Source organism: Haematobia irritans, chromosome 4, assembly GCF_050003625.1.
Source record: "Haematobia irritans isolate KBUSLIRL chromosome 4, ASM5000362v1, whole genome shotgun sequence".
Classification (NCBI taxonomy): Eukaryota; Metazoa; Arthropoda; class Insecta; order Diptera; family Muscidae; genus Haematobia; species Haematobia irritans.
In genome coordinates, this window is record NC_134400.1 from 156319843 (window position 1) to 156346939 (window position 27097).

General features: G+C 33.1%; 1 protein-coding gene across 6 annotated transcripts in view; it reads left to right on the forward strand.

Moving 5' to 3' along the window:
- Positions 1-27097, forward strand: part of Mp (collagen XV/XVIII-type protein multiplexin) — a 1363033-nt gene that overhangs the window by 1002840 nt on the left and 333096 nt on the right. For all 6 annotated transcript variants that reach the window (XM_075303610.1, XM_075303614.1, XM_075303611.1 and 3 more), the window contains one exon: positions 7035-7275. In XM_075303610.1, the coding sequence (XP_075159725.1) occupies positions 7035-7275 (241 nt within the window). The remainder of the gene's footprint in view (positions 1-7034; positions 7276-27097) is intronic.

Below are 27097 nucleotides of genomic sequence, written 5' to 3' on the forward strand. Positions count from 1 at the left end.
TTAATTGAAATGTCTTCAATGACAGAAATGATAGTATCAATTAAAAAATTAATTGACAGTCAATTAAATAATTAATTGATCCAATTAAAAAATTAATTGATACTACTAATTTGTGTGATTGATTTTTATTTCAATTAAAAAATTTGTTGAATCAATTAAATTTTTAATTGAATATTTTTTAAAACTCAATTAAGATTTTAATTGGAAAAATTTTCGTGATTTTTTTTTCTGTGTAGGGTAAAGTGTTTCTCAAGAGAAGTGAAAGAAATGAGCAGAGTTAGCCTGTCCCAAACTGTGAGATTAGTTTCTTCCCGATAAAAATTTTATTTTATATTGTATTTATTGAAAACATTGCAAGTTTTATATCTATCATTCGCAACATTATACATTTATGGGTTTGCTTGTTCCAAAATTCCCTGGATGTATTTTGTCGGGTTTGTCGCGCCCTGTTGGTTCACTGAAAAATATATTGACGTGATATTAAAGATTACGCAACCTAAATTTTAGGATGCGAAATTTACAAAATATTAAAGACAAATTTCTTTAAAATAATGAAATTTTAATTATAATAATCAAGCTTAAGGCCCTAGCAGTCATAGCTTACAATTATATTTATAGTTTTATTGTAAATGTAATTAATTGATAAATAAATAAATAAAAAAATAAATAAATAAATAAATAAATAAATAAATAAATTAAAATAAAGTTTGTAATCTATACTTCAAAAATTTTTTGCATTAAATTCAGGACACAAATTTTGTAAATTTGCATCCCTCCGTTAAAGTCGCATGTCTTTGAACTAAGGCTAAATTTCCTTAAAGTAAAGAAACACATTTTTGATTTAAAGAAATTGTCCTTGAATTAACTGAAATATTGAAACTTTAGATTTAAGATAAAAACGCTTCAAATATAGGCTAAGACTTATTTTGAGGATTTAGCGTCTTTGGTTTAAAGTTTTTTTTTTTTTTTTGGAATTAAGAAAACATTTTTAACTTTGAAGTATCCGTTATAATTTGGATTTTTAAACTGGCATTTATTTGTACGTGACTACCTTCACTAATAAACCTCGAAAAGGGAATGAAAATTTGATAAATGAGATATGTACCCTAATTTTAATTTTATTAGTCCTAGATTTAAAGCCAGATAGGTCATTGAAAAATGTCTTTATTTTAAAGAAGCCGCATCTTTGGCTCGGAATCAATACTAAAATCTTTAAGGGAAGGTCGAAATCTTTGGATCCAAGTAAACTTTTTTTTGAGCGTTGGTAAGAAAAATCTTCCTCCGCTCAGTTGCACTGAAAAAAATATTATCATGAGGTCAAAGATTTCATGTCGTTAAAATACGAATGCAAATTTTGCTTAGCATAGAAGACACATTTCTCTATGTTAATATAAAGTTTTTTTCCTTGTCCAAAAGTCGATAAACTTTTCAATGAATTCGTATTGTCCTTAAAATTAAGTGACTTCTCTTAAAAATGGGTATCATAACACGAAAGAAAAAATGTTTGGGCTAAGATCAACTTGACTTTAATAATTCAGAAAAATTCTTTAAATTTAATGAAATTGTCTTTAAATTTGTTGTCTTTTGGCATCTTGACCACAAAGCAAAAAATCGCTCAAATATAGGATATGTTTTTCAACACTTTATTTTAAAGATGTTTTTTACTTGAAACATAGCATAATATCTACTGGAAGTCGAGTCTTAATTTGGAAAATAAAGTTGTCGTTAACTCGCTTTTAAAACACTTTAGCATATGAAGAAACAAGTATATACAGCACTAAGTTCGGCCGGGCCGAATCTTAAATACCCACCACCATGAACCAAATTTTAGGGTTTCCTTTGAAATTTCAGGAGGGCTTGAGGGCTTGAGGGCTTGAGGACTTGAGGACACTTCCCGAAGATAAATTTAAAGATTTTAACTATGAGGACTATATCAGATTCTGGATTTATAAGAACCATTTTTGTTTGAGTTTTAGAGGAATCATTAACATCTCTTGTAAGTGTGCAAGAAAATTATAAAATAACTTCTTGATTTGAAATCTTATCTGTAGAAGTATAATCTGGAAATTTTACATTGAGTTTCAAGCAATTTTCATGATCAGTGCGCCTTCTACACCCTCAAGAAGTGAAGTCGGTCTATATGGAGGCATTACCAAATGGACCGATAAAAACTTTGTGAGCCTAAAATACCAGAATATTTACAATTTCAGGCAAATCAGAAAAAAACTACGGTTTCCAGAAACCCAAGGAGTTAAATCGGGAGATCGTTCTTATGGGGGCTATACTAAAATATGGACCGATACTCACCGTTTTCGGCACACCTCTTTATGACCCGAAAATACCTCTAGATTTCCAATGTCAGGCAAATTGGATAAAAACTTCGGATTCTAGAAGCCCAAGAAGTAAAATCGGGAAATCGGTCTATATGGGGGCTATACCAAAATATCGTCCGATACTCACCATTTTCGGCACACCTCTTTATGGTCCCAAAATACCTCTAGATTTCCATTTTCAGACAAATTGGATAAAAACTACGGTTTCCATAAGCCAAAGACCCCAAATCGGGAGGTCGTTTTATATGGGGACCATACCAAAACATGGACCGATACTCACAATTTTTGGCACACGTATTTGTGGTCCCACAATACCTCTAGATTTCCAATTTCAGGTAAATTTAATAAAAACTGCGGTTTCTATAAGCCCAAGAAATAAATTCGGGAGATCGGTCTATATGGGGGCTATACCAAAACATGGACCGATACTCACCATTTTTGGCACACCTCTTTATGGTCACAAAATACATCTAAATTTTAAATTTCAGGCAAATTGGATAAAAACTACTATTTCTATAAGCCCAAGACCCCAAATCGGGAGGTCGGTTTATATGGGGACTATATCAAAACCTGGACCGATATAGCCCATCTTCGAACTTGACCTGCCTGCAGACAAAAGACGAGGTTGTGCAAAATTTCAGCACGATTGCTTCATTATTGAAGACTGTAGCGTGATTACAACAGACAGACAGACAGACGGACATCGTTATATCGTCTTAGAATTTCTCCCTGATCAAGAATATATATACTTTATATAGTCGGAAATCGATATTTCGATGTGTTACAAACGGAATGACAAACTTATTATACCTCCGTCACCATTCTATGGTGGTGGGTATAAAAAAGCTGAACAAGTATATACGGCCGTAAGTTCGGCCAGGCCGAAGCTTATGTACACTCCATCATGGATTGCGTAGAAACTTCTTCTAAACACTGCCATCCACAATCGAATTACTTAAGCTGCGGTAACGCTTGCCGATGGCAAGGTATCTTAAGACCTCCTAACACCATCTTCTAAATTGTATGTAAGTCCATACGTGGTATATATTAAATCAAAAAAAGATCGATCCAATACGTATATAATTCAGTTTGACAAAGTAGACATAAAATTTGGACAAAATTTTCTACAAAAATAAAATTTTAACAAAATTTTCTATAGAAATAAAATTTTGACAAAATTTTCTATAGAAAGAAAATTTTGACAAAACTTTCTATAGAAAGAAAATTTTGACAAAAATTTCTACAGAAATAAAATTTTAACAAAATTTTCTATAGAAATAAACTTTTGACAAAACTTTCTATAGAAATAAAATCTTGGTAGATTATTCTTGGCTCGAGTGGCAACCATGATTATGAACCGAATAAAATTTGAACAAACTTTTCTATAGAACCAAAATTTTGACAAAATTTTCTATAGAAATAAAATTTTGACTATAATGAAAATTTTATTATGAACCGAATAAAATTTTAACAAAGTTTTCTCTAGAAATAAAATTTTGACAAAATTTTCTATAGAAATAAAATTTTGACAAAATTTTCTATAGAAATAAAATTTTGGTAGATTATTTTTGGCTCTAGTGGCAACCATGATTATGAACCGATATGGACCAATTTTTGTGTGATTGGACCAATTTTGGTATGGTTGTTAGCGACCATATACTAACACCACGTTCCTAATTTGAACCGGATCGGATGAAATTTGCTCCTCCAAGAGGCTCCGGAGGTCAAATATGGAGAACGTTTTATATGGGGGCTATATATAATTATGGACCGATATGGACCAATTCTGGCACGGTTGTTAAAGATCATATACTAACACCATGTTCCAAATTGCAACCGGATTTGATGAAATTTGCTTCTCTTGGAGACTTCGCAAGCCAAATCTGGGGATCTATTTATATGGGGGCTATGTCTAATTATGAACCGATGTGGACCAATTTTTGCATGGTTGTTAGAGACCATATACCAACATCATGTACCAAATTTCAGGCGGATCGGATGAAATTTGTTTCTCTTTGAGGCTCCGCAAGCCAAATCTGGGGATCGGTTTATATGGGCGCTATATATAATTATGGACCGATGTGGACCAATTTTTGCACGGTTGTTAGAGACCATATACCACTACCATGTACCAAATTTCAGCCAGATCGGATGCAATTTGCTTCTCTTTGAGGCTTCGCAAGCCAAACCTGGAGATCGGTTTATATGGGGTCTATATATAATTATGGACCGATGTGGACCAATTTTTGCATGGTTGTTAGAGACCGTATACCAACATCATGTACCAAATTTCAGCCGGATCGGATGAAATTTGCTTCTCTTGGAGACTTCGCAAGCCAAATCTGGGGATCTATTTATATGGGGGCTATGTCTAATTATGAACCGATGTGGACCAATTTTTGCATGGTTGTTAGAGACCATATACCAACATCATGTACCAAATTTCAGCCGGATCGGATGAAATTTGCTTCTCTTTGAGGCTCCGCAAGCCAAATCTGGGGATCGGTTTATATGGGCGCTATATATAATTATGGACCGATGTGGACCAATTTTTGCATGGTTCTTAGAGACCATATACCAACACCATGTACCAAATTTCAGGCGGATCGGATGAAATTTGTTTCTCTTTTAGGCTCCGCAAGCCAAATCTGGGGATCGGTTTATATGGGGGCTATATATAATTATGGACCGATGTGGACCAATTGTTGCATGGTTATTGGAGACCATATACAAACACCATATACCAAATTTCAGCCGGATCGGATGAAATATGCTTCTGTTAGAGGCTCCACAAGCCAAATCTGAGGGTCCCTTTATATGGGGGCTATACGTAAAAGTGGACCGATATGGCCCATTTTCAATACCATCCGACCTACATCAATAAAATACTTGTGCCAAGTTTCAAGTCGATAGCTTGTTTCGTTCGGAAGTTAGCGTGATTTCAACAGACGGACGGGCGGACGGACGGACGGACATGCTTAGATCGACTCAGAATTTCACCACGACCCAGAATATATATACTTTATGGGGTCTTAGAGCAATATTTCGATGTTTTACAAACGGAATGACAAAGTTAATATACCCCCATCCTATGATGGAGGGTATAAAAAGCGAAAAATTAAAATTTGCTTCCTCGAAGCAAGTACATAAAACCAAAATTTAAAAGAGAATTGTGTCTTAAAAGTATCCTTACTTGTATTCTCCGCGTCTTTGGCTCGGAATCAATACCAAAATAACTCTCAGGCTGATGTTATCTGCACAGAAAGAACTCCCCAGATTTCAGATCCATATAGGAGTGTGCTATTTGTTGTCTTCAAGAGTACTTTGCTTCTATTTGAGAGCTGTCCTCCAATACTTGCTAATATAATTATTAAGCTGTATAATAAAAAGGTATTAACTCACAGAAATACTGCAATATTGGCGAGGGTGAAAAGGTACTGAATAGCGAACTATAGCAACACAATTTCATTTCATACGATATACTGCAATATTTCAAACGGTGATTAGGTCTTTAGTCGTTTTAGTCTTTATTTTAACTTGTAGACTACTGAAGTACCGGAAACCAAAACCCCAAAGCCATGTAGCAGTCTAGGTTTAACCATATGACCTAAAACCATTCCATAGTGTAACATATTATTCATCAGTATTGACTTAATACTACGAGTATAAACCCTTTTCAAATATTTTAGCATATCAACTTTAAAATGAATGTTGCTTACTTTTTAATCTAGTGCAGGAAATTTAATAACCAGAAAAACTCTTCCTAGCCACAGAAGCATCTGTGAACAATTGTCTTTTATTGCGGCAACAACCTTATAGTGGTGCGGGTCCCAAATGTCACCTCATTCATTAGTTGGTGCTCTACTTTGTACAACCAGTATTTGCCTTTACAGTTTGCTCATCAGTATAGTCATCATTTTCATCATTGGCGATGATGCCTCCATCTCATCATCGTCGTTGGGAAACTTTTCGTTATGGTTACACATTTGCCAACTAATTGACAATAATGTGTAATTGTGGCACTTTTGCTTAGAGACTAAGAGCTTTGGTTGACATTCCTATTGCTGCCACTGCTGTTTCATGGTCGTTTGGGGATTAACCCAACAATTATTTAATAATGTTGTACGGAGCTTTGCTATATAAATGAAATCCTCTGAAATAATGTCATTCAGCTATTCATTTAACCAATTGAAATTTTTGTAGTAAATATCTTACCTCATTCCTATATTTACATAAAACCACTTATTAAATTTCCTGGTGGGGAAGTTATTTAATCTTATGGCGTTTTATTTTCTTGTAAAAGAATGCGCACTTTTTTGCATTTGGTCAGGAAAAGAACCTAAAAAGTTCTTTTCTAGAAAAAAAAAAAAAAAAAACAGGCAAAGGTGCGAAAAGGCTTCGAATTCTGTTGTGAAAATAGTGCCACACATAGAGGCAAATTGCGGGCATTTTCAGCACTGCCGACAAACGAGAGTGCTGCGATTGCCCTGTTTCCTCCTTTGAATTCTTTTCTGCCCGCTGAAATTATAGAATTTTTCTAGGTTGCTGGCAACGTTTAATAAATGCGCACTCTGTACAGACAAAATGAAGACAAAACACTTTTTTTCTGAAAAGAAAACACCATTAGTATTCTTTGGGAAATATTTTGTTTTAATTTATTTTCTTCTTGTTCTTTTCACTTCTTTCTCCACAAAAAAATAGCCAAAAGGTGACAAAGGAGATCGTGGCATTGATGGACGTGATGGTAAACCTGGACCGCCAGGATTACCTGCTGCATCGGGAGAGGGTGTACAATATGTTCCTATGCCTGGACCCCCAGGCCCCCCGGGTCCTCCTGGGCCACCAGGATTACCGGGACTTTCGATATCAGGACCCAAAGGAGAACCCGGCATTGATTCAAGAAATGGTTATTATGGCGACGCCACATATTATGGAAGACCAGGTAAGTGATTATCATATCTACTAAGCATGTGGAATATTTTATTTTGTTCAAACTAAACATAATGACGAAAAAATTTGGTGGTTTTATTGATTATTTTAAATTAAATGAAAGTAAGTTAATTAAATATTTTATATTTAAATTTTCGCAAAAATTCTAAAAAAAAAAACAAAAGAACAACAGTTCCATGGCCGTTTTTTATACCCTCCACCATGGGATGGTGTATATTAACTTTGTCATTCCGTTTGTAACACATCGAAATATTGCTCTAAGACCCCATAAAGTATTCTGGGTCGTGGTGAAATTGTGAGTCGATCTGAGCATGTCCGTCCGTCCGTCGATCTGTTGAAATCACGCTAACTTCCGAACGAAACAAGCTATCGACTTGAAACTTGGCACAAGTAGTTGTTTTTGATGTAGGTTGGATGGTATTGCAAATGGGCCATATCGGTCCACTTTTACGTATTGCCCCCATATAAACGGACCCCCAAATTTAGCTTGCGATTGCTCTAAGAGAAGCAAATTTCATCCGATCCGGCTGAAATTCGGTACATGATGTTAGTTTATGGTCTCTAACAACCATGAAAAAATTGGTCCATATCGGTTTACTTTTACGTATAGCCCCCATATAAACGGACCCGCAAATTTGGCTTGCGATTGCTCTCAGAGAAGCAAATTTCATCCGATCCGGCTGAAATTTGGTACATGGTGTTAGTATATGTTCTCTAACAACCATGCAAGAATTGGTCCATATCGGTCCATAATTATATATAGCCCCCATATAAACCGTTCCCCAGATTTGATCTCCGGAGCCTCTTGGAGGAGCAAAATTCATCCGATCCGGTTGAAACTTGCAACGTGGTGTTAGTATAAGGCCGCTAATAACCATGCCAAATTGGTCTATATCGGTCTATAGTTATATATAGCCGATCCCCAATCACACAAAAATTGGTCCATATCGGTTCATAGTCATGGTTGCCACTCGAGCCAAAAATAATCTACCAAAATTTTATTTTTATAGAAAACATTGTCAAAATGTTATTTCTATAGAAAGTTTTGTCAAAATTTTATTTCTATAGAAAATTTTTTCCAAATTTTATTTCCATAAAAAAAATTTTTCAAAATTTTACTTCTATAGAAAATGTTGTCAAAATTTTATTTTGTAAAAATTTTATTTCTATAGAAACTTTAAACTTAATTATGTACATATTTAATCGGCCTTTTTTAGTTTAATATATACCACGTATGGACTATGTGGTATATATTAGGGTGTTAGGAAGTTTTAAGATACCTTGCCATCGGCTTCAGTAGAAGTTTCTACGCAATCCATGGTGGAGGGTACATAAGCTTCGGCCTGGCCGAACTTACGGCCGTATATACTTGTTGAACATATAGTTATACCCTAAACCTCATAGCGGCCAGGGTATTATAACATTGATCTGCCAAAAAAATATGCCTACCAGAAATATTGATGTTAGACCCCATAAAATATAAACCGATCGACTCAGAATTACCTCCTGAGTCGGTTTAACCCTTGGTGTCCGTCCGTCTGTCCATGTATTTGTTGCTAGCAGGATTCCGGCCGCAATTATGTGCAAAAAATCATGGAAATCGGTTCAGATTTAGATATAGCTCCCATATTATGCATCGCCCGAAAATTTGGCATTAATATTCTTATGTATTAACCGATATTATTCAAGTTTAGCACAAGGTAACTTTCTGTGGTAGTAACCAAACCTGCAAAATATCATCCAAATCGTTTCAGATTTAGTTATAGCTCCCATATACACAGTCTTACACAAGTTTACATACGGTTTAAGAAATTGTATTTTCTTTAATTAATAAAATATAATAAAATATGCATATATATGCTTTAGACTTTGTAAATTAATTTGAAAAACAAAGTATTTGTCAATTTTCAAGAAGATTTTTTTAGTCTGGATTATAAATAACAACAAGAAAGATGTTTAGTTATAAGGTAAAAACCTCAAGGGTATATAAACTTATGTGAGACTGTGTATATACATCTTTTTATACCCCGCGCCACACTGCGGAATTATATTATAAGTTAGTGCATATGTTTGCAACACCCAGAAGGAGACGAGATAGACATATCGTGTCTTAGGAAATATTACTCAGGGTGGAGCCCTGAGTCAATATAGCCATGTCCGTATGTCTGTGAACACATTTTTGTGATCAAAGTCCAGGTCGTATTTTTAGTCCAATCGACTTTAAATTAGGCACAAACTTCTGTTTTGGGTCAGAAGAGAACCTTATTGATTTTGGAAGAAATCGGTCCAGATTTCGATATAGCTCCCATATATATCTTTCCCCCAATATGCACTTAAATGGCCCCAGAAGCCAGAGTTAGACCCTAATTTGCTTGAAATGTTGCCCAAGGAGAACAAATAGTACTGTAGACAAGTGTGCCAAATTTTATTTAAATCGGTTCAGATTTAGTTATAGCTTCCATATATATCTTTCGCCCGATATGCACTTATATGGCCCCAGAAGCCAGAGTTTTAACCTAATTATCTTGAAGTTGTACTCTGATTTACGTATCATATCACCAAAGAGTCCAAAGTTTTACTCCGATTTACTTGAAACCTTGTACAAGGAGTAGGATTTTGGATATGCATGCCAATTTTGGTTGAAATCAGTTCAAATTTAGATATAGGTCCCATATATATCTTTCGCCCGATTTTCCGTTATATGACCACAGAGGTCAAAGTTGAAGTCCGATTTACGTGAAATTTTTGCACAGAAAGTAGAATTACAATAGTAATTATACATGTCAAATTTGGCTTAAATCGGTTCATATTTAGATATAGCATCCATATATAACATATGTTTTTCCGATTTGGTCAAAAATGGCCAAAATATCCACATTTTCCTTCTAAAATCGCTACTGCTAAGTAGAAAACTTGTAAAAATGATTCCAATTTGCCTACACTTCTAATATATATCTATCGACCGATAAACCATAAATACACTTTTGCGAAGTTGCCTCATAATTGGTTCAGATTTAAATGTTTCCCCTATTTTTTACTGGCATTGTATTCCACCCCAGGGCATTAGCTGACTTAAATGTAAAGTCTATAGATTTTATAGAACTCTAATAATTTTTTCCAAATCTGGTCAGATTTATATATATGTATATGGAACATAAATCTTTATATATAGCACCCAACCTATTGGACGGATTTGATATGCTATCGAAAATGTGGATCTATAAAGTGGTGCATGGTATAATATAGTCGGCCCCGACCGACTTTAGACTTTCCTTACTTGTTTAATAATGAACTCAATATTAGTGACATACTATCCCTGTAGGTGCAGAATCAACTATAGTTGATCCTAATATCAGACATTTCTATTCAGATTGTGATAAAGCTATGGGAGCTTGAACATGTACCTCTTATGTTCTCAAGTATATAAATGCGCTTTATCTCCCAACCCTATTTCAATGATACCCAAATAATGCTTATGTTTACTAATTCAGTAGGGGTGGTTTAGGATATTATATAGTCGGTCCCGCCCGACTTTCTACTTTACTTACTTATTATACATTTAATTTTATTACTTTCAAAATTTCAATATCAATAAAAGCACCATATGCATTTGACTTTTTATTTTTACTAAGAAGCTACACTGATTTTTAAATTGAGCCAATTAATCAATTACATTATTACTATGAAGCTCTTCGAAAATGTAATAGTTAATCTTTATCGCAAAATTTCATAATATTAGTGAACATTTTCATACACTCAAAAAAAAAAGTGAACTCTCTATTTCACTAAAGCCAAATTAACATTATTTTAGTTAATGGAATTATTTTGTTTGGAGAAAGCTTCCATTACTCTAATATTTTTTTGCGTACGTTAATTAAATGAGCTAAAAAAACAGGGAAACAATATACACAAATGAAGTACAAAGATTTACTAATTTCGTACTTCTCACAAAATAGTTCAGAATTTCTTAAAACTTGTAAATTTTACCAATAACGCGGCCATCATGAACTTCGTATGTCACTAAAGACATTCTTGCAATTTTGAACTCCAATTTTTTCCTTCAAACTACAAAATTTTCTTTAACAAGTGGAAAAAATTAATTATGTCTAGTAAATTTTCTTGAATTTGTTGAATAATATTTACTTATTTTTGTGATATCGGCGTGATGCCAGCGTTTGTAATACGGTTTAGTTAAAATTTTCTAAAATTAACCAAAAGTTTTCTTCCTGGTGGGTTCACTCTTTTTTCAGTGTAGTTTCAATAAATTGGCTCAATTTTAATGACATTTTCTTTCTGTGTATAAACCAAAATTTACCAAATTTTGTTTCTATTTAACTTTTTTAAATTAAATAACTATAAACCACATTTTGTATATGAGCTAACATTAGCGTATATCCCATTTGTTTTCTCTTCACTCTGTTTCCGTTACCACCATCAAAAAAAAAAAAAAAATAAAATAAAATAAAACATGAAAAACAAATCCAACATTAATGCTGCCAATATAAATTGGAATACCAATATTCATACCCTCTTTCCTACACATGCACATTACGAAAAAAATATATATAAAAAACAATTAAACTTTAGATGAACTTAAAGCATTGCGTGAACTACAAAATTTAAGAGATCGCCCGGATACAAGTTCGGGTAAAGATTTTTTACATCCGTGTTCTTGTTCTTCTTCCAAATTTCTTCTTTGTTGTTTTCCATTAACGTCTCTCGTGATTTTTTTGTTTTGTTTGTAAATTTTCCTTGCTTGCCTTATTGCTTGGTGCTTTTATTTCCGTTTTTTTTTTTTTGTAATTTTTATAGCAGCTTTTTTAAGTGGATTCAATCGCTATAGCTTTTGATTGCATTCTCTAGATATCATTGAGTTCAATTCAATTTGTAATTTCTTTTCTTTCAACTGGAGAATTTTCCTTTTGCTTCACATTCTTTTTTTTTGACAGTGGATAAATTAGAAGAAAATAATTTATTTTTTTTTATCAATTTTAATTTTTATTTCTAATTATTTCTGTGACTGATACTATAGTTTTCGTGATTGAGGCCGTTTTAATTAAAACAAGTATATATAAAAGTATGTTCGTCCGGCCCGAATCTTAAATATCCACCACCATGAATGAAATATAATAGTTTCCATTGAAAATTCTTCGTTGTAGCGGGTTGATAATATAACATATAGACATTTAGGGAGGTTTGATTACTGATATTCTCCTAAGCTGTCCAGTTCAACCAGTACGTTTCCCGAAGATAAATTTAAAGATTCTACCTATGAAGACCATTTTTGTTTGAGTTTTAGCGAAATCACAAAAATCTCGTGTAGGTGTGCATGAAAATTATGAACTAACGCCTTGACTTGAAATCCAAAATCTGTAGATTTTTACTCCAATTAGTCAAATGATTAGAAGAAATAAAATCTGGAAAAATTTTAGGCGAATTTGATAACAACATTGGCTTATCAGTCTATATGGGTGATATGCAAAAAACATACACCGATGCACACCAAATTCAGCATACCTAATTGTGGTTCTGAAAAACCTACAGAATCTGGACGCCAAATCGGAGGGCGGGTTTATAAGGGGGATATATAAAAATTTATACCAATATACAATATATTTTCGACAAACAAATTTGTGGTCTTAAAATACCTCTAGATTTCAAACATATTTTCGGCAAATAAATTTGTGGTCGCAAAATACCTCTAGATTTAAAATTTCAGGCAAATCGGATTGAAAATACGGTTTCTAGAAGCCCAAGGAATAAAATCGGGAGATCGGTCTATATGGCGGTTATACCAAAACATGGACCGATAGGCACCAATTTCGGCACAACTATTTGTGAGCCTAAAATACTATTTGTGAGCCTAGAATTCCAAATTCAGGCAAATCGGATAGAAGTAAAATCGGGAGATCGGTCTATATGGGGGCTATAGCATAACATGGACCTATACGCCCCATTTTCGATACACCTATTTTTATACCCTCCATCATAGGATGGGGGTATATTAACTTTGTCATTCCGTTTGTAACACATCGAAATATTGCTCTAAGACCCCATAAAGTATATATATTCTGGGTCGTGGTGATATTCTGAGTCGATCTAAGCATGTCCGTCCGTCCGTCTGTTGAAATCACGCTAACTTCCGAACGAAACAAGCTATCGACTTGAAACTTGGCACAACTAGTTGTTATCGATGTAGGTCGGATGGTATTGAAAATGGGCCATATCGGTCCACTTTTACGTATAGCCCCCATATAAAGGAACCCTCAGATTTGGCTTGTGGAGCCTCTAACAGAAGCATATTTCATCCGATCCGGCTGAAATTTGGTATATGGTGTTGGTATATGGTTTCTAACAACCATGCAGAAATTGGTCCATATCGGTCCATAATTATATATAGCCCCCATATAAACCGATCCCCAGATTTGGCTTGCGGAGCCTAAAAGAGAAGCAAATCTCATCCGATCCGGCTGAAATTTGGTACATGGTGTTGGTATATGGTCTCTAACAACCACGCAAAAATTGGTTCACATCGGTCAATAATTATATATAGCCCCCATATAAACCGATCCCCAGATTTGGCTTGAGGAGCCTCTAAGAGAAGCATATTTCATCCGACCCGGCTGAAATTTGGTACGTGGTGTTGGTATATGGTCTCTAACAACCATGCAAAAATTGGTCCACATCGGTCCATAATTATATATAGCCCCCATATAAACCGATCCCCAGATTTGGCTTGCAGAGCCTCAAAGAGAAGCAAATTTCATCCGATTCGGCTGAAATTTGGTACATGATTTTGGTATCTGGTCTCTAACAACCATGCAAAAATTGGTCCACATCGGTCCATAATTATATATAGACCCCATATAAACCGATCTCCCGATTTGGCTTGCGAAGCCTCAAAGAGGAACAAATTGCATCCGATCCGGCTGAAATTTGGTACATGGTGTTGGTATATGGTCTCTAACAATCATGCAAAAATTGGTCCACATCGGTCCATAATTATATATAGAACCCATATAAACCGATCCCCAGATTTGGCTTGCGAAGTCTCCAAGAGAAGCAAATTTCATCCAATCCGGTTGTAATTTGGAACATGGTGTTAGTATATGATCCTTAACAACCGTGCCAGAATTGGTCTATATCGGTCCATAATTATATATAGCCCCCATATAAAACATTCTCCAGGTTTGACCTCCGGAGGCTCTTGGAGGAGTAAAATGCATCCGATCCGGTTCAAATTAGGAACGTGGTGTTAGTATATGGTCGCTAACAAAAATACCAAAATTGGTAGAATCACACAAAAATTGGTCCATTTCGGTTCATAATCATGGTTGCCACTAGAGCCAAAAATAATCTACCAAAATTTTATTTCTATAGAAAATTTTGTCAAAATTTTATTTCTAGAGAAAATTTGTTAAAATTGTATTCGGTTCATAATAAAATTTTCATCATTGTCAAAATTTTATTTCTATAGAAAATTTTGTTCAAATTTTATTCGGTTCATAACCATGGTTGCCACTCGAGCCAAAAATAATCTACCAAGATTTTATTTCTATAGAAAATTTTGTTAAAATTTTATTTCTGTAGAAATTTTTGTCAAAATTTTCTTTCTATAGAAAATTTTGTCAACATTTTTGTTTCTATAGAAAATTTTGTGAAAATTTTATTTCTATAGAAAATTTTGTTAAAATTTTATTTCTGTAGAAAATTTTGTCAAAATTTTATGTCTACTTTGTCAAACTGAATTATATACGTATTGGATCGATCTTTTTTGATTTAATATATACCACGTATGGACTTACATACAATTTAGAAGATGGTGTTAGGAGGTTTTAAGATACCTTGCCATCGGCAAGCGTTACCGCAACTTAAGTAATTCGATTGTGGATGGCAGTGTTTAGATGAAGTTTCTACGCAATCCATGATGGAGGGTACATAAGCTTCGGCCTGGTCGAACTTACGGCCGTATATACTTGTTGGTACTAAAATACCTCAAGATTTCAAATTTCAGGTAAATCGCATTGATAATATTGTTTCTAAAAGCTCGAGAAGTAAAATCGGGAGATCGGTCTATATGCATAACATGGACCTATACGCCCCATTTTCGATACACCTACTTGTGGTCCTAAAATACTTCTGCATTTTAAATTTCAGGAAAATCGGATTGAAAATACGGTTTCTAGAAGCCCAAGGAGTAAAATCGGGAAATCGATCTATATGGGGGCTATACCAAACCATGGACCGATAGACAACATTTTCGGCACACCTATTTATAGTCCTCTAATACTTCTAGATATCCAACTTCAGGTATATCGGATAGAAAATACGGTTTCTAGAGGCCAAAGACCCCAAATCGAGGGATCGGTTTATATGGGGGCTATATCAAAACCTGGACCTGGGAGCCACCGTGGTGCAATGGTTAGCATGCCCGCCTTGCAAACACAAGGTCGTGGGTTCGATTCCTGTTTGAAAAAGTTTTTCAACGGTTATTATCCCACCTCAGTATGCTGGTGACATTTCTGAAGGTGTCAAAGCTTCACTAAGTGGTTTCACTGCAATATGGAACGCCGTTTGGACTCGGCTATAAAATGTAGTTCGCTTGTCATTGAGCTTAACATGGAATCGGGCAGCACTCAGTGTTAAGTGAGAAGTTCACCACTGTGGTATCACAATGGACTGAATAGTCTAAGTGAGCTTGATACATCGGGCTGTCACCTAGCCTAACCTAATCTAAAACCTGGACCGATATAGCCCATCTTCGAACTTGACTTGCCTGCAAATAAAAAACGAATCTGTGCCAAATTGCAGGACGATATTTCCATTATTGAAAGCTGTAGCGTGATTACAACAGACAGACAGACATGGTTATATCGTCTTAGAATTTCTCCCTGATCAAGAATATATATATATACATATATATATATATATATATATATATAGGTTAGGTTAGGTTATGTGGCAGCCCGATGTATCAGGCTCACTAAGACTATTCAGTCCATTGTGATACCACAGTGGTGAACTTCTCTCTTATCACTGAGTGCTGCCCGATTCCATGTTAAACTCAATGACAAGGGACCTCCTTTTTATAGCCGAGTCCGAACGGCGTTCCACATTCTAGTGAAACCACTTAGAGAAGCTTTGAAACCCTCAGAAATGTCACCAGCATTACTGAGGTGGGATAATCCACCGCTGAAAAACTTTTTGGTGTTCGGTCGTAGCAGGATTCGAACCCACGACCTTGTGTATGCAAGGCGGGCATGCTAACCATTGCACCACGGTGGCTCCATATATATATATATATATATATATATATATATATATATATATATATATATATATATATATATATATATATATATATATATATATATATATATATATATATATATATATATATATATATATATATATATATATATATATATATATATATATATATATATATATATATACTTTATATAGTCAGAAATCGATATTACGATGCGTTACAAACGGAATGACAAACTTATTATACCCCCATCACCATTCTCTGGTGGTGGGTAAAAAAATGATAGGATCAGTTTATTTCGTGATTCTGTCAGAAATACATTTTCAATGCCAGTATGCCTAAAAAATTTTATGAATTAAAGGTAGATATAAACTTAATTGACTGTACAGATAAGTTCAATGTAGACTAAAGCAAAGGAAATTTCTTTCAAATACTCGTAATTGAGCTACTGCATTTGAAATATGGTCACGATTTTGTGCCGTTGATTTTTGTTATTTATTATACCCTGCTCCACACTGTGGAACAGGGTATTATAAGTTAGTGAATATGTTTGCAACACCCAGAAGGAGACGAGATAGACACATGGTGTCTTTGGCAAAAATGCTCAGGAAGGGCTCCTGAGTCGATATAGCCATGTCCGTCTGTCCGTGAACACATTTTTGTAATCAAAGTCTAGGTCGCAGTTTTAGTCCAATCGACTTCAAATTTGGCACAAGTATGTGTTTTGGCTCAGAATAGAACCCTATTGATTTTGGAAGAAATCGGTTCAGATTTTGATATATCTCCCATATATATATTTCGCCCGATATGGACTAATATGGCCCCAGAAGCCTGAGTTTTACCCTAATTTGCTTAAAATTTTGCACAAGAAGAACAATTAGTACTATAGTCAAGTGTGCCAAATTTTATTGAAATCGGTTCAGATTTAGATATAGCTCCCATATATAGCTTTCGCCCGATTTACATTCACATGACCACAGAGGCCAATTTGTAACTCAGATTTAGTAGAAATTGTGCACAGGGAGTAGAATTAGCGTTTTAGCTATGCGTGCCAAATTAGGTTGAAATCGGTTCAGATTTAGATATAGCTCCCATATATAGCTTTCGCCCGATTTACACTCATATGACCACAGAGGCCAATGTTTTACTCCGATTTAGTTGAAATTTTGCACAGGGAGTAGAATTGGCATTGTAGCTACGCGTGCCAAATTTGGTTGAAATCAGTTCAGATTTAGATATAGCTCTCATATATATATATTTCGCCAGAAGCTACACCCTCAAAAAAAATCGCTTCTTTAACATATGTTCCAAACATATTTTGCAGGAAGCACATATATTATTGTATACTGCCGAAACATTAATATGTTTGTTTTATGTGAACATATTATATGTTTGGAAGCATTTTGAGCCCAATTATATGCTTGGAAGAATTTTTCCCAAAGACGATTGTGTTCATTGCCTAACATACTCGTAATTTTCACTTCCACGAAATATTTTAGTTCTTGGCACCTTTTTCTGTAATACGAATAATGTTGAAGAAATTATTCACTTTTATATATTTTTTAAATTTTACCTTTCGCCTGCACGGAGAATCGAACCGAGGACCATACAGTTTGTAAGCCAACACACTATCCACTGGGCTACGTAGCTGTTATAGTTAACAGTAGATAATTATCGTTATAAGTTACATTTATATAGCATAGTTTGCAGCGCCCACGAGCCCATGCAAACATAACATTATTTAACAGAAACATACATTTGTTTGCCACATGGAGCAGTGGTTAGCATTTCTGCCTTGCATGCAAAGGGTCGTGGGTTCAATCCGACCGAACACTTTTTTTTGTTTTTAATTTACACATTTATATTTATACTATATTAAAGTTTTATAATGAAACTTCGAAATGTGGGTTATTAAAGATTTATAGTCAGTAACAGTGCTTGATATAAACGAAATTGGCTGATTTTTGGATAAAATACTATTTTTTTTTTGCAAAAATAACAATTTTGTAACAAAAAACTGTTTTTGGTACAAAACTTTAAAAATTGGAAGGAATTCAAAAACTCTAACAAAAGAAGAACGTGGAGTCGAGTATAAACATAGATAAATAATTTTATAATATAAACATAAATTTATTTAGGCGTGAACAGTTTTTTACTAGCATTTAACACCATCGCTCTAAAATGTCTTTTATTTTTCTTTAATAATTCATTTTAAAGAAAATAAACTTTTTAAATTGTTTTAGCTGCAAAACTCGAACTTAATGACCGCTTTTATATTTGAAGGTGTCCGTCAACTCCTCGTGGACTACTTATTAATAAAGAGGAACTAAACTTTGTTTTTATACATTTTACTGTGTATTTTTTCACTATTTCCTCCTTATTTCATTTTACTGTCCAACTCTAAAAAGAGTATAGTGCCCTTTCGTTATTTTTATGAAGAGCCCTGATTTTTTTTAACGAACCAAGAAAAAAATTGTGCCCATAATGCCAAAATGATAAACAAAACACATGTCCACACATACATAAAATGCTGCTCTCAAGGCGAAAACATATGCTGCTTGTTTTTCAAATGTCAATTCTCTTGGTTCCGAATGTCTATTCTCTTTATTCAAATTAAATAATATTTAGACTTAAGCATATCAAATTTTTGGCCTTATCATAAAACAGTTTTCCGAAACAACATACAAGCGGTTTCACAGAAATTGTTCTCTTTTGATTCTTTCGCTGTGTTATGTTGATATCTTTCGTCAACTCTCCCGGTTTCCATCTCTATTTCTTTCTCTATACTCTCTCTCTGTCGCTTTGAATAAAATATCACAACATATGTATGTTTAGTCGAAATTTGTAAATTTATGATTTTTATGAACCATTCATGCCCCAAACATAGTATATTCTAACATATTAGCATAGATGTCCCAAACATTTAGTGTTAGTTTAGGAACATTAGTTATTTGCACTTAAATATATTGTGTTTTAAAATTGTGCCCGAAACACATTTTGTTTATATCGGAACATCTGAAAAACATATTTTTCTAACAGTGTAGAGTTTTACCCTAGTTTGCTTAAAATTTTGCACTTGAAGAGCAATTAGTACTATAGTCAAGTGTGCCAAATTTTATTGAAATCGTTTCAGAATTAGGTATAGCTCCCATATATATAGCTTTCGCCCGATTTACACTCATATGACCACAGTGGCCAATCTTTTACTCCGAAATTTTGCACAGGGAGTAGAATTAGCATTGTAGCCATGCGTGCAAAATTTGGTTGAAATCGGTTCAGATTCAGATATAGCTTCCATATATATGTTTTTCTGATTTCGAGAAAAATGGTCAAAGTACCAACATTTTCCTTGTAAAATCGCTACAGCCTACACTGAAAAAAATATTGCCGTGAGGTCAAAGATTTCATGTCTTTAAAATACGAATGCAAATTTTGCTTAGCATAGAAGACGCATTTCTTTAGCATAAAGTTTTTTTTTTCTTGACCAAAGGTGGATAAACTTTTCAATGAAGTCGTATTGTCCTTATAATGAAGTGATTTGATTTAAAAATGGTTATCATAACATGAAAGAAAAAATGTTTGGGCTAAGGTCAACTTGACTTTAATAATTTAGAAAAAATCTTTAAATTTAATGATTTTGTCTTTAAATTTGTTGTCTTTTTTCATCATGACTACAAAGCAAAAAATCCTTCAAATATAGGACATGTTTTTCAACACTTTATTTTAAAGACGTTTTTTACTTGAAACACAGCATAATTTCTACTAGAAGTCGAGTCTTAATTTGGAAAATAAAGTCGTCGTTAACTTGTTTTTAAAGGACTTTGATAGCATATGAAGAAAAAAAGCTGAAAAATCGAAAAAATAAAATTTGCTTCCTAGAAGCAAGTACACACAACCCGATTTTAAAAGAGAATTTTGTCTTAAAAGTATCCTTACTTGTATTCTCCGCTTCTTTGTCTCGGAATCAATACCAATTTTTTTAAAGTAAATACAAAATCTTTGGAACCGGGTATGCTTTTTTTTTCAGTGTAGTCGAAAAGTTTTAAAAGTGACTTTAAACTTCTAATACATATATATCGAGCGATAAATCATAAATAAACTTTTGCGAAGTTTCCTTAAAATTGCTTTAGATTTAAATGTCTCCCATATCTTTTTACTAACATTGTGTTCCACCGTAGTGCATTAGCCGATTTAAATTTTGAGTCTATAGATTTGGTATAAGTCTATCAAATTCTGTCCAGATCGAGTGATATTTAAATACAAACCTTTATATATAGCACCCAACACATTTGACGGATGTGTTATGGTATCAAAAATTTAGATCTACAAAGTGATGCAGGGTATAATATAGTCATCCCCGCCCGACTTTAGACTTTCCTTACTTGTTTTTTCTTAAAACTTCATATTTTTTCCATCAGTTAGGGGTAACTTCCGGGTGTTTTTTTTAAATCAAAAGAGAAAAATGAGCGCTCGTTTTATTTTGGGGTCAATTTTCATGCTTCCCTTACATTTGGTTGGGGCTCATATTCATTATGAAGTGTTGCCCTACATTTGAGGCCCTGTTTCATTTGGACTGTGGGCCCATTTTCATGCTGCCTTTATTGAAAAAACTATTGTCGTGAGGCCAAAGATTTCATGTTCCTTAAATACAAATACGAATTTTGTTTAGCATAGAAGACGCATTTCTCTGACAATAAATCGATAAACTTTTCAATGAAGTCGTTTTGTGCTCAAAATTAAGAAACCTGATTTAAAACTTGGTAAATCTACATGAAAGAAAATTCTGTTTGACTAAGGTTAACGTGGCTTTAATAATTCTAAAAAATTCTTCAAAGCAAAAAAACGAGTTCAAAAATAAGAGATGTTTTTCAACACTTTATTTTAAAGAGGTTTTTACTTGAATTGTTACTTTAAAAATGGTTCAATTTGCGAGGAGTAATTCTCGTATATAATTTCCTTAGGAAATTAACATATACGACCCAAATTGAATAATCTCACCCCGCCATATTTTCTAGTAAAGGCTTGTGAGTTTGGTATCTGGCGTTTTCTTTTCAATGGATTCATAATCAATCAATTCCTTAATCTTCATGTCCAATAAGCACGTATTAAAATAATGTAATAATAATATGTAAATTAATTAATTTGGACGAGGAACCGCATTGCTATATGTAATAAAATGTTTCCCTTGAATATTTTTCATATTTTTTCATAGTAAATTTCGCAAGTCATTTCCTTGCACGGATTTCACCTCGTAGAAACCATAGTTGCCTGCCTCTCCATTGATTTGAGCATTCTATTTTATTGTCTTTTTATACCCTCCACCATAGGATGGGGGTATATTAACTTTGTCATTCCGTTTGTAACACATCGAAATATTGCTCTAAGACCCCATAACGTATATATATTCTGGGTCGTGGTGAAATTCTGAGTCGATCTGAGCATGTCCGTCCGTCCATCTGTTGAAATCACGCTAACTTCCGAACGAAACAAGCTATCGACTTGAAACTTTGCACAAGTAGTTGTTATTGATGTAGGTCGGATGGTATTGTAAATGGGCCATATCGGTCCACTTTTACGTATAGCCCCCATATAGGTTAGGTTAGGTTAGGTGGCAGCCCGATGTATCAAGCTCACTTAGACTATTCAGTCCATTGTGATACCACATTGGTGAACTTCTCTCTTATCACTGAGTGCTGCCCGATTCCATGTTAAGCTCAATGACAAGGGACCTTCTTTTTATAGCCGAGTCCGAACGGCGTTTCACATTGCAGTGAAACCACTTAGAGAAGCTTTGAAACCCTCAGAAATGTCACCAGCATTACTGAGGTGGGATAATCCACCGCTGAAAAACTTTTTGGTGTTCGGTCGAAGCAGGAATCGAACCCACGACCTTGTGAATGCAAGGCGGGCATGCTAACCATTGCACCACGGTGGCTCCCATATAAACGGACCCCATATAAACGGACCCCCAAATTTGGCTGGCGAGGCCTCTAAGAGAAGCAAATTTCATCCGATCCGGCTGAAATTTGGTACATGGTGTTAGTATATGGTCTCTAACAACCATACAAAAATTGGTCCACATCGGTCCATAATTATATATAGCCCCCATATAAACCGATCCACCGATTTGGCTTGCGGAGCCTCTAAGAGAAGCAAATTTTATCCGATCCGGCTGAAATTTGGTACATGGTGTTAGTATATGGTCTCTAACAACCATGCAAAAATTGGTCCACATCGGTCCATAATTATATATAGCCCCCATATAAACCGATCACCAGATTTGACCCCCGGAGCCTCTTGGAAGACCAAAATTCATCTGATTCAGTTGAAATTTTGTACGTGGTGTTAATATATGGCATCAAACTCCCATGCAAAAATTGGTCGAAATCGGTCCATAATTATATATAGGCCCCATATAAACCGATCCCCAGATTTGACCTCCAGAGCCCCTTGGAATTCTTCCCATTCGGTTGAAATGTGGTACGTGATGTTAGTATATGGTATCCAACAACCATGCAGGAATTGGTTCCTATCAGCCCATAATTATATATAGCTCCCATATAAACCGATCCCCCGATTTGACCTCCGGTGTCTTTTGGAGAAGCAAAATTCATCCGATCTGCTTGAAATTTGGTACGTGGTGATCGTATATGATATTTAACAACCATGCCAAAAGGGGTCCATATCAGTCCATAATCATATATACCCCATATAAACCGATCCCGAGATTTGGTTTTGGAGCCTCTTGGAGGAGCAAATTTTATCCGAGTGAGTTGAAATTTGGTACATTGTGCTAGTATATGGTCGTTAACAACCATGCCTAACTAGATCCATATCGGCCTATAATTATATATATATATCCCTCAGATAAATCGATTTCCAATCACACAAAAATTGGTCCATATCAAATTCATAATTGTATATAGCCCCCATATAAGGGACCCCCATATTTCAATTCTGGCTCTCTACGTACCGTGCAAAAAGTCCATATCGATTCGTAATTATTTGTAAACTTAACTATACATAACTTTTTTGTCTAATATATACCACGTATGGACTAACTCACAATTTAGAAAACGATGTTAAGAAGTTTTAAGATACCACAACCCAAGTATTTCGATTGTGGATGACAGTCTTTCGTAGAAGTTCCATGGTGGAGGGTATATAAGATTCGGCCTTGCCGAACTTACGGCCGTATATACTTGTTATACGTTAATTTCCTGCTTTAAAAATTCCCCCATTTAAGTATCTCTTGTCAGTGGCGAATATCCAAAGATTTGTAGATAATGGTGGTGCTTGCATTTAAGACATTTCGTATCTACAGAATTGTTTTCCATTTGCAATATTCTTTTAGCAATGTCCTTCTTTCATGTTCATACACTCCACTGCACTCACGTTTCTAATCTATTTCAATGAATGCATTTTGTTTATTCTTTGATTATCATTCAATGATGGAATAAAATGAAAACAGAAACGAAAAACGAATCCCTGAAATTATTTAGATTTGTTGTGAATTTTACCAACTCCTCAATACCCATAGCTGAGATCTTCCTTCATCAGTTCTTTTGTCCATGGATAATTTTATTGTCCTTTAGCGAATTTTCTGGTAATGTTGTGGTACGTGGGAATGCTGTTTATGGCAACGAATGTTAATGACTTGTTGTGTCCTTTTATGGTTTTCAATTGATAGGATAATTTTATATCAGATCTTGCCTTATGGCCAAGGGAAAATAAACATAATTTGAGCTTGCTTGCTTGCGCTTGTTTTTTTTTTTTTGAGGAGAAATGTTCAATGCTGGTCAAATGAATCGCATTGGATTTTGTTGTTGTTGTTTTTTTTTTTTTTTTTGTACTTATTTTATGAATTCATGGAAAATTGAATTGAAAACAAAATTGAGAATGCTATTAAAGAATTCATTGTAGCATATAACGTAACGGAACGTGTCACCAGTTTATTGCCAAGAATTTTATATAAAAAGGAATTAATGTTAATATTATTTTCATTTCGCCTCCGCATAAGAGATGCCTAAAAATATCGCATTTTTAAAATGTAAATTTTTCATTAGACATAATTTTAAAATCTTGAATAACTTACAGTTATTATCCTAATATGGGGTGAGAGGAAAACTAAGGTGGGTCTTAGAGTTTGGAAAATACTTTTGTTAACCACCTAATATGTTCACCAAATAAATAATAAAAACAAAGATCTAAAATTAGGCGACCCGATTTGCAGCAATTTCCACAAAGGATGACACAGAATACATATTTCTTAGAACATCTGCCATACCTGAAACAGCATGCAGCAGGTATGAAAAATATAATTTTTAAGAAAGTACAAAAAAGGTATTTTTTGAGCAAAAAAGTACTTTTCACAAAATTTCAACAAAAAATCCATTGGAAGATTATTGTCATGAGCTCCTTAATTTAAAACAAAAATAAAATTTTCTTTGTTAACTTCTCAATTTTAATTTTTTTAGTTGTATATCCGATTAGTAGTAGTATTGTCATCACGGTTGCAATAGTTGGTAGAATTCTACTGTTAGGTAGATTGGTAGAATTCATGGTACTTCATCAATTTTCTGTCGATAAATAACGATCTTGTGTTTTTTGTTTTTTTTTTTATTCGATTTTTTTTGCTTTCCAAGCTTAAAAAACTTTTGACATTTATTGATAAATAAAAATAAAATTTTCTATAGAAATAAACTATTGAAAAAAATTTCTATAGATATAAAATTCTGACAAATTTTTTTATAGAAATAAAATTTTGAAAAAAAATTTTATAGAAATCAAATTTTGACAAAATTTTCTATAGATATAAAATTTTGACAAAATTTTCTATAGAAATCAAATTTTGATAAAATTTTCTATAGAAATAAACTTTTGACAAAATTTTCTATAGAAATAAAATTTGGACATAATTTTCTATAGAAATAAAATTTCGAGAAAATTTTCTACAGAATAAAATTTTGCAAAATTTTCTATAGATATAAAATTTTGACAAAATTTTCTATAGAAATCAAATTTTGATATAATTTTCTATAGAAATAAACTTTTGACAAAATTTTCTATAGATCTAAAATTTTGACAAAATTTTGTATAGAAATACAATTGTGACAAAATTTTCTATAGAAATCGAATTTTGACAAAATTTTCTATAGATCTAAAATTTTGACAAAATTTTCTATAGAAATCAAATTTTGTCAAAATTTTCTATAGAAATCAAATTTTGACAAAACTTTCTATAGAAATAAACTTTTGACAAAATTTTCTATAGAAATCAAATTTTGACAAAATTTTCTATAGAAATAAAATTTCGAGAAAATTTTCTACAGAAATAAAATTTTGACAAAATTTGTTATAGAAATTAAATTTTGACAAAATTTTCTATAGATATAAAATTTTGACAAAATTTTCTACAGAAATAAACTTTTGACAAAATTTTCTATAAATATAAATTTTTGACAAAATTTTCTATAGAAATAAACTTTTGACAAAATTTTCTATAGAAATAAAATTTTGACAAAATTTTCTATAGAAATAATATTTTGACAAAATTTTCGATAGAAATAAAATTTTGACAAAATTTTCTATAGAAATAAAATTTTGACAAAATTTTCTATAGATATAAAATTTTCTACAGAAATAAACTTTTGACAAAATTTTCTATAGAAATAAAATTTTGTAAAAATTTTCTACAGAAATAAAATTTTGTCAAAATTTTCTACAGAAATAAAATTTTGACAAAATTTTCTATAGATATAAAATTTTGACAAAATTTTCTATAGAAATCAAATTATGATAAAATTTTCTATAGAAATAAACTTTTGACAACATTTCTAGACATAAAAGTTTGACAAAATTTTGTATAGAAATCAAATTTTGACAAAATTTTCTATAGAAATCAAATGTTGACAAAATTTTCTATGGGAATCGAATTTTGACAAAATTTTCTTTAGAAATAAACTTTTGACAAAATTTTCTATAGATCTAAAATTTTGACAAAATTTTGTATAGAAATCAAATTTTGACAAAATTTTCTATAGATATAAAATTTTGACAAAATTTTCTATACAAATCAAATTTTGATAAAATTTTCTGTAGAAATAAACTTTTGACAAAATTTTCTATAGAAATCAAATTTTGACAAAATTTTCTATAGAAATCAAATTTTGACAAAATTTTCTATAGAAATCAAATTTTGACAAATTTTTCTATAGAAATCAAAATTTAACAAAACTTTCTATAGAAATAAACTTTTGACGAAATTTCCTATAGAAATAAAATGTAGACAAAATTTTCTTTAGAAATAAAATTTCGAGAAAATTTTCTACAGAAATAAAATTTTGACAAAAATTTTTATAGAAATAAAATTTTTTTATGTTTTTTGTTGATATTGTTGACCTTTTATTTTAATTTTTATGATTTTTATCTCATAATCTCGGCTGTAGGTCTATATTAAACTCGAAATTGTTGGTTTCTAGTTTTTTATTTTCCGATATTTCGGTTGACTTCGTCAGACCGTTTTCAAGGATTTTATCCGTTG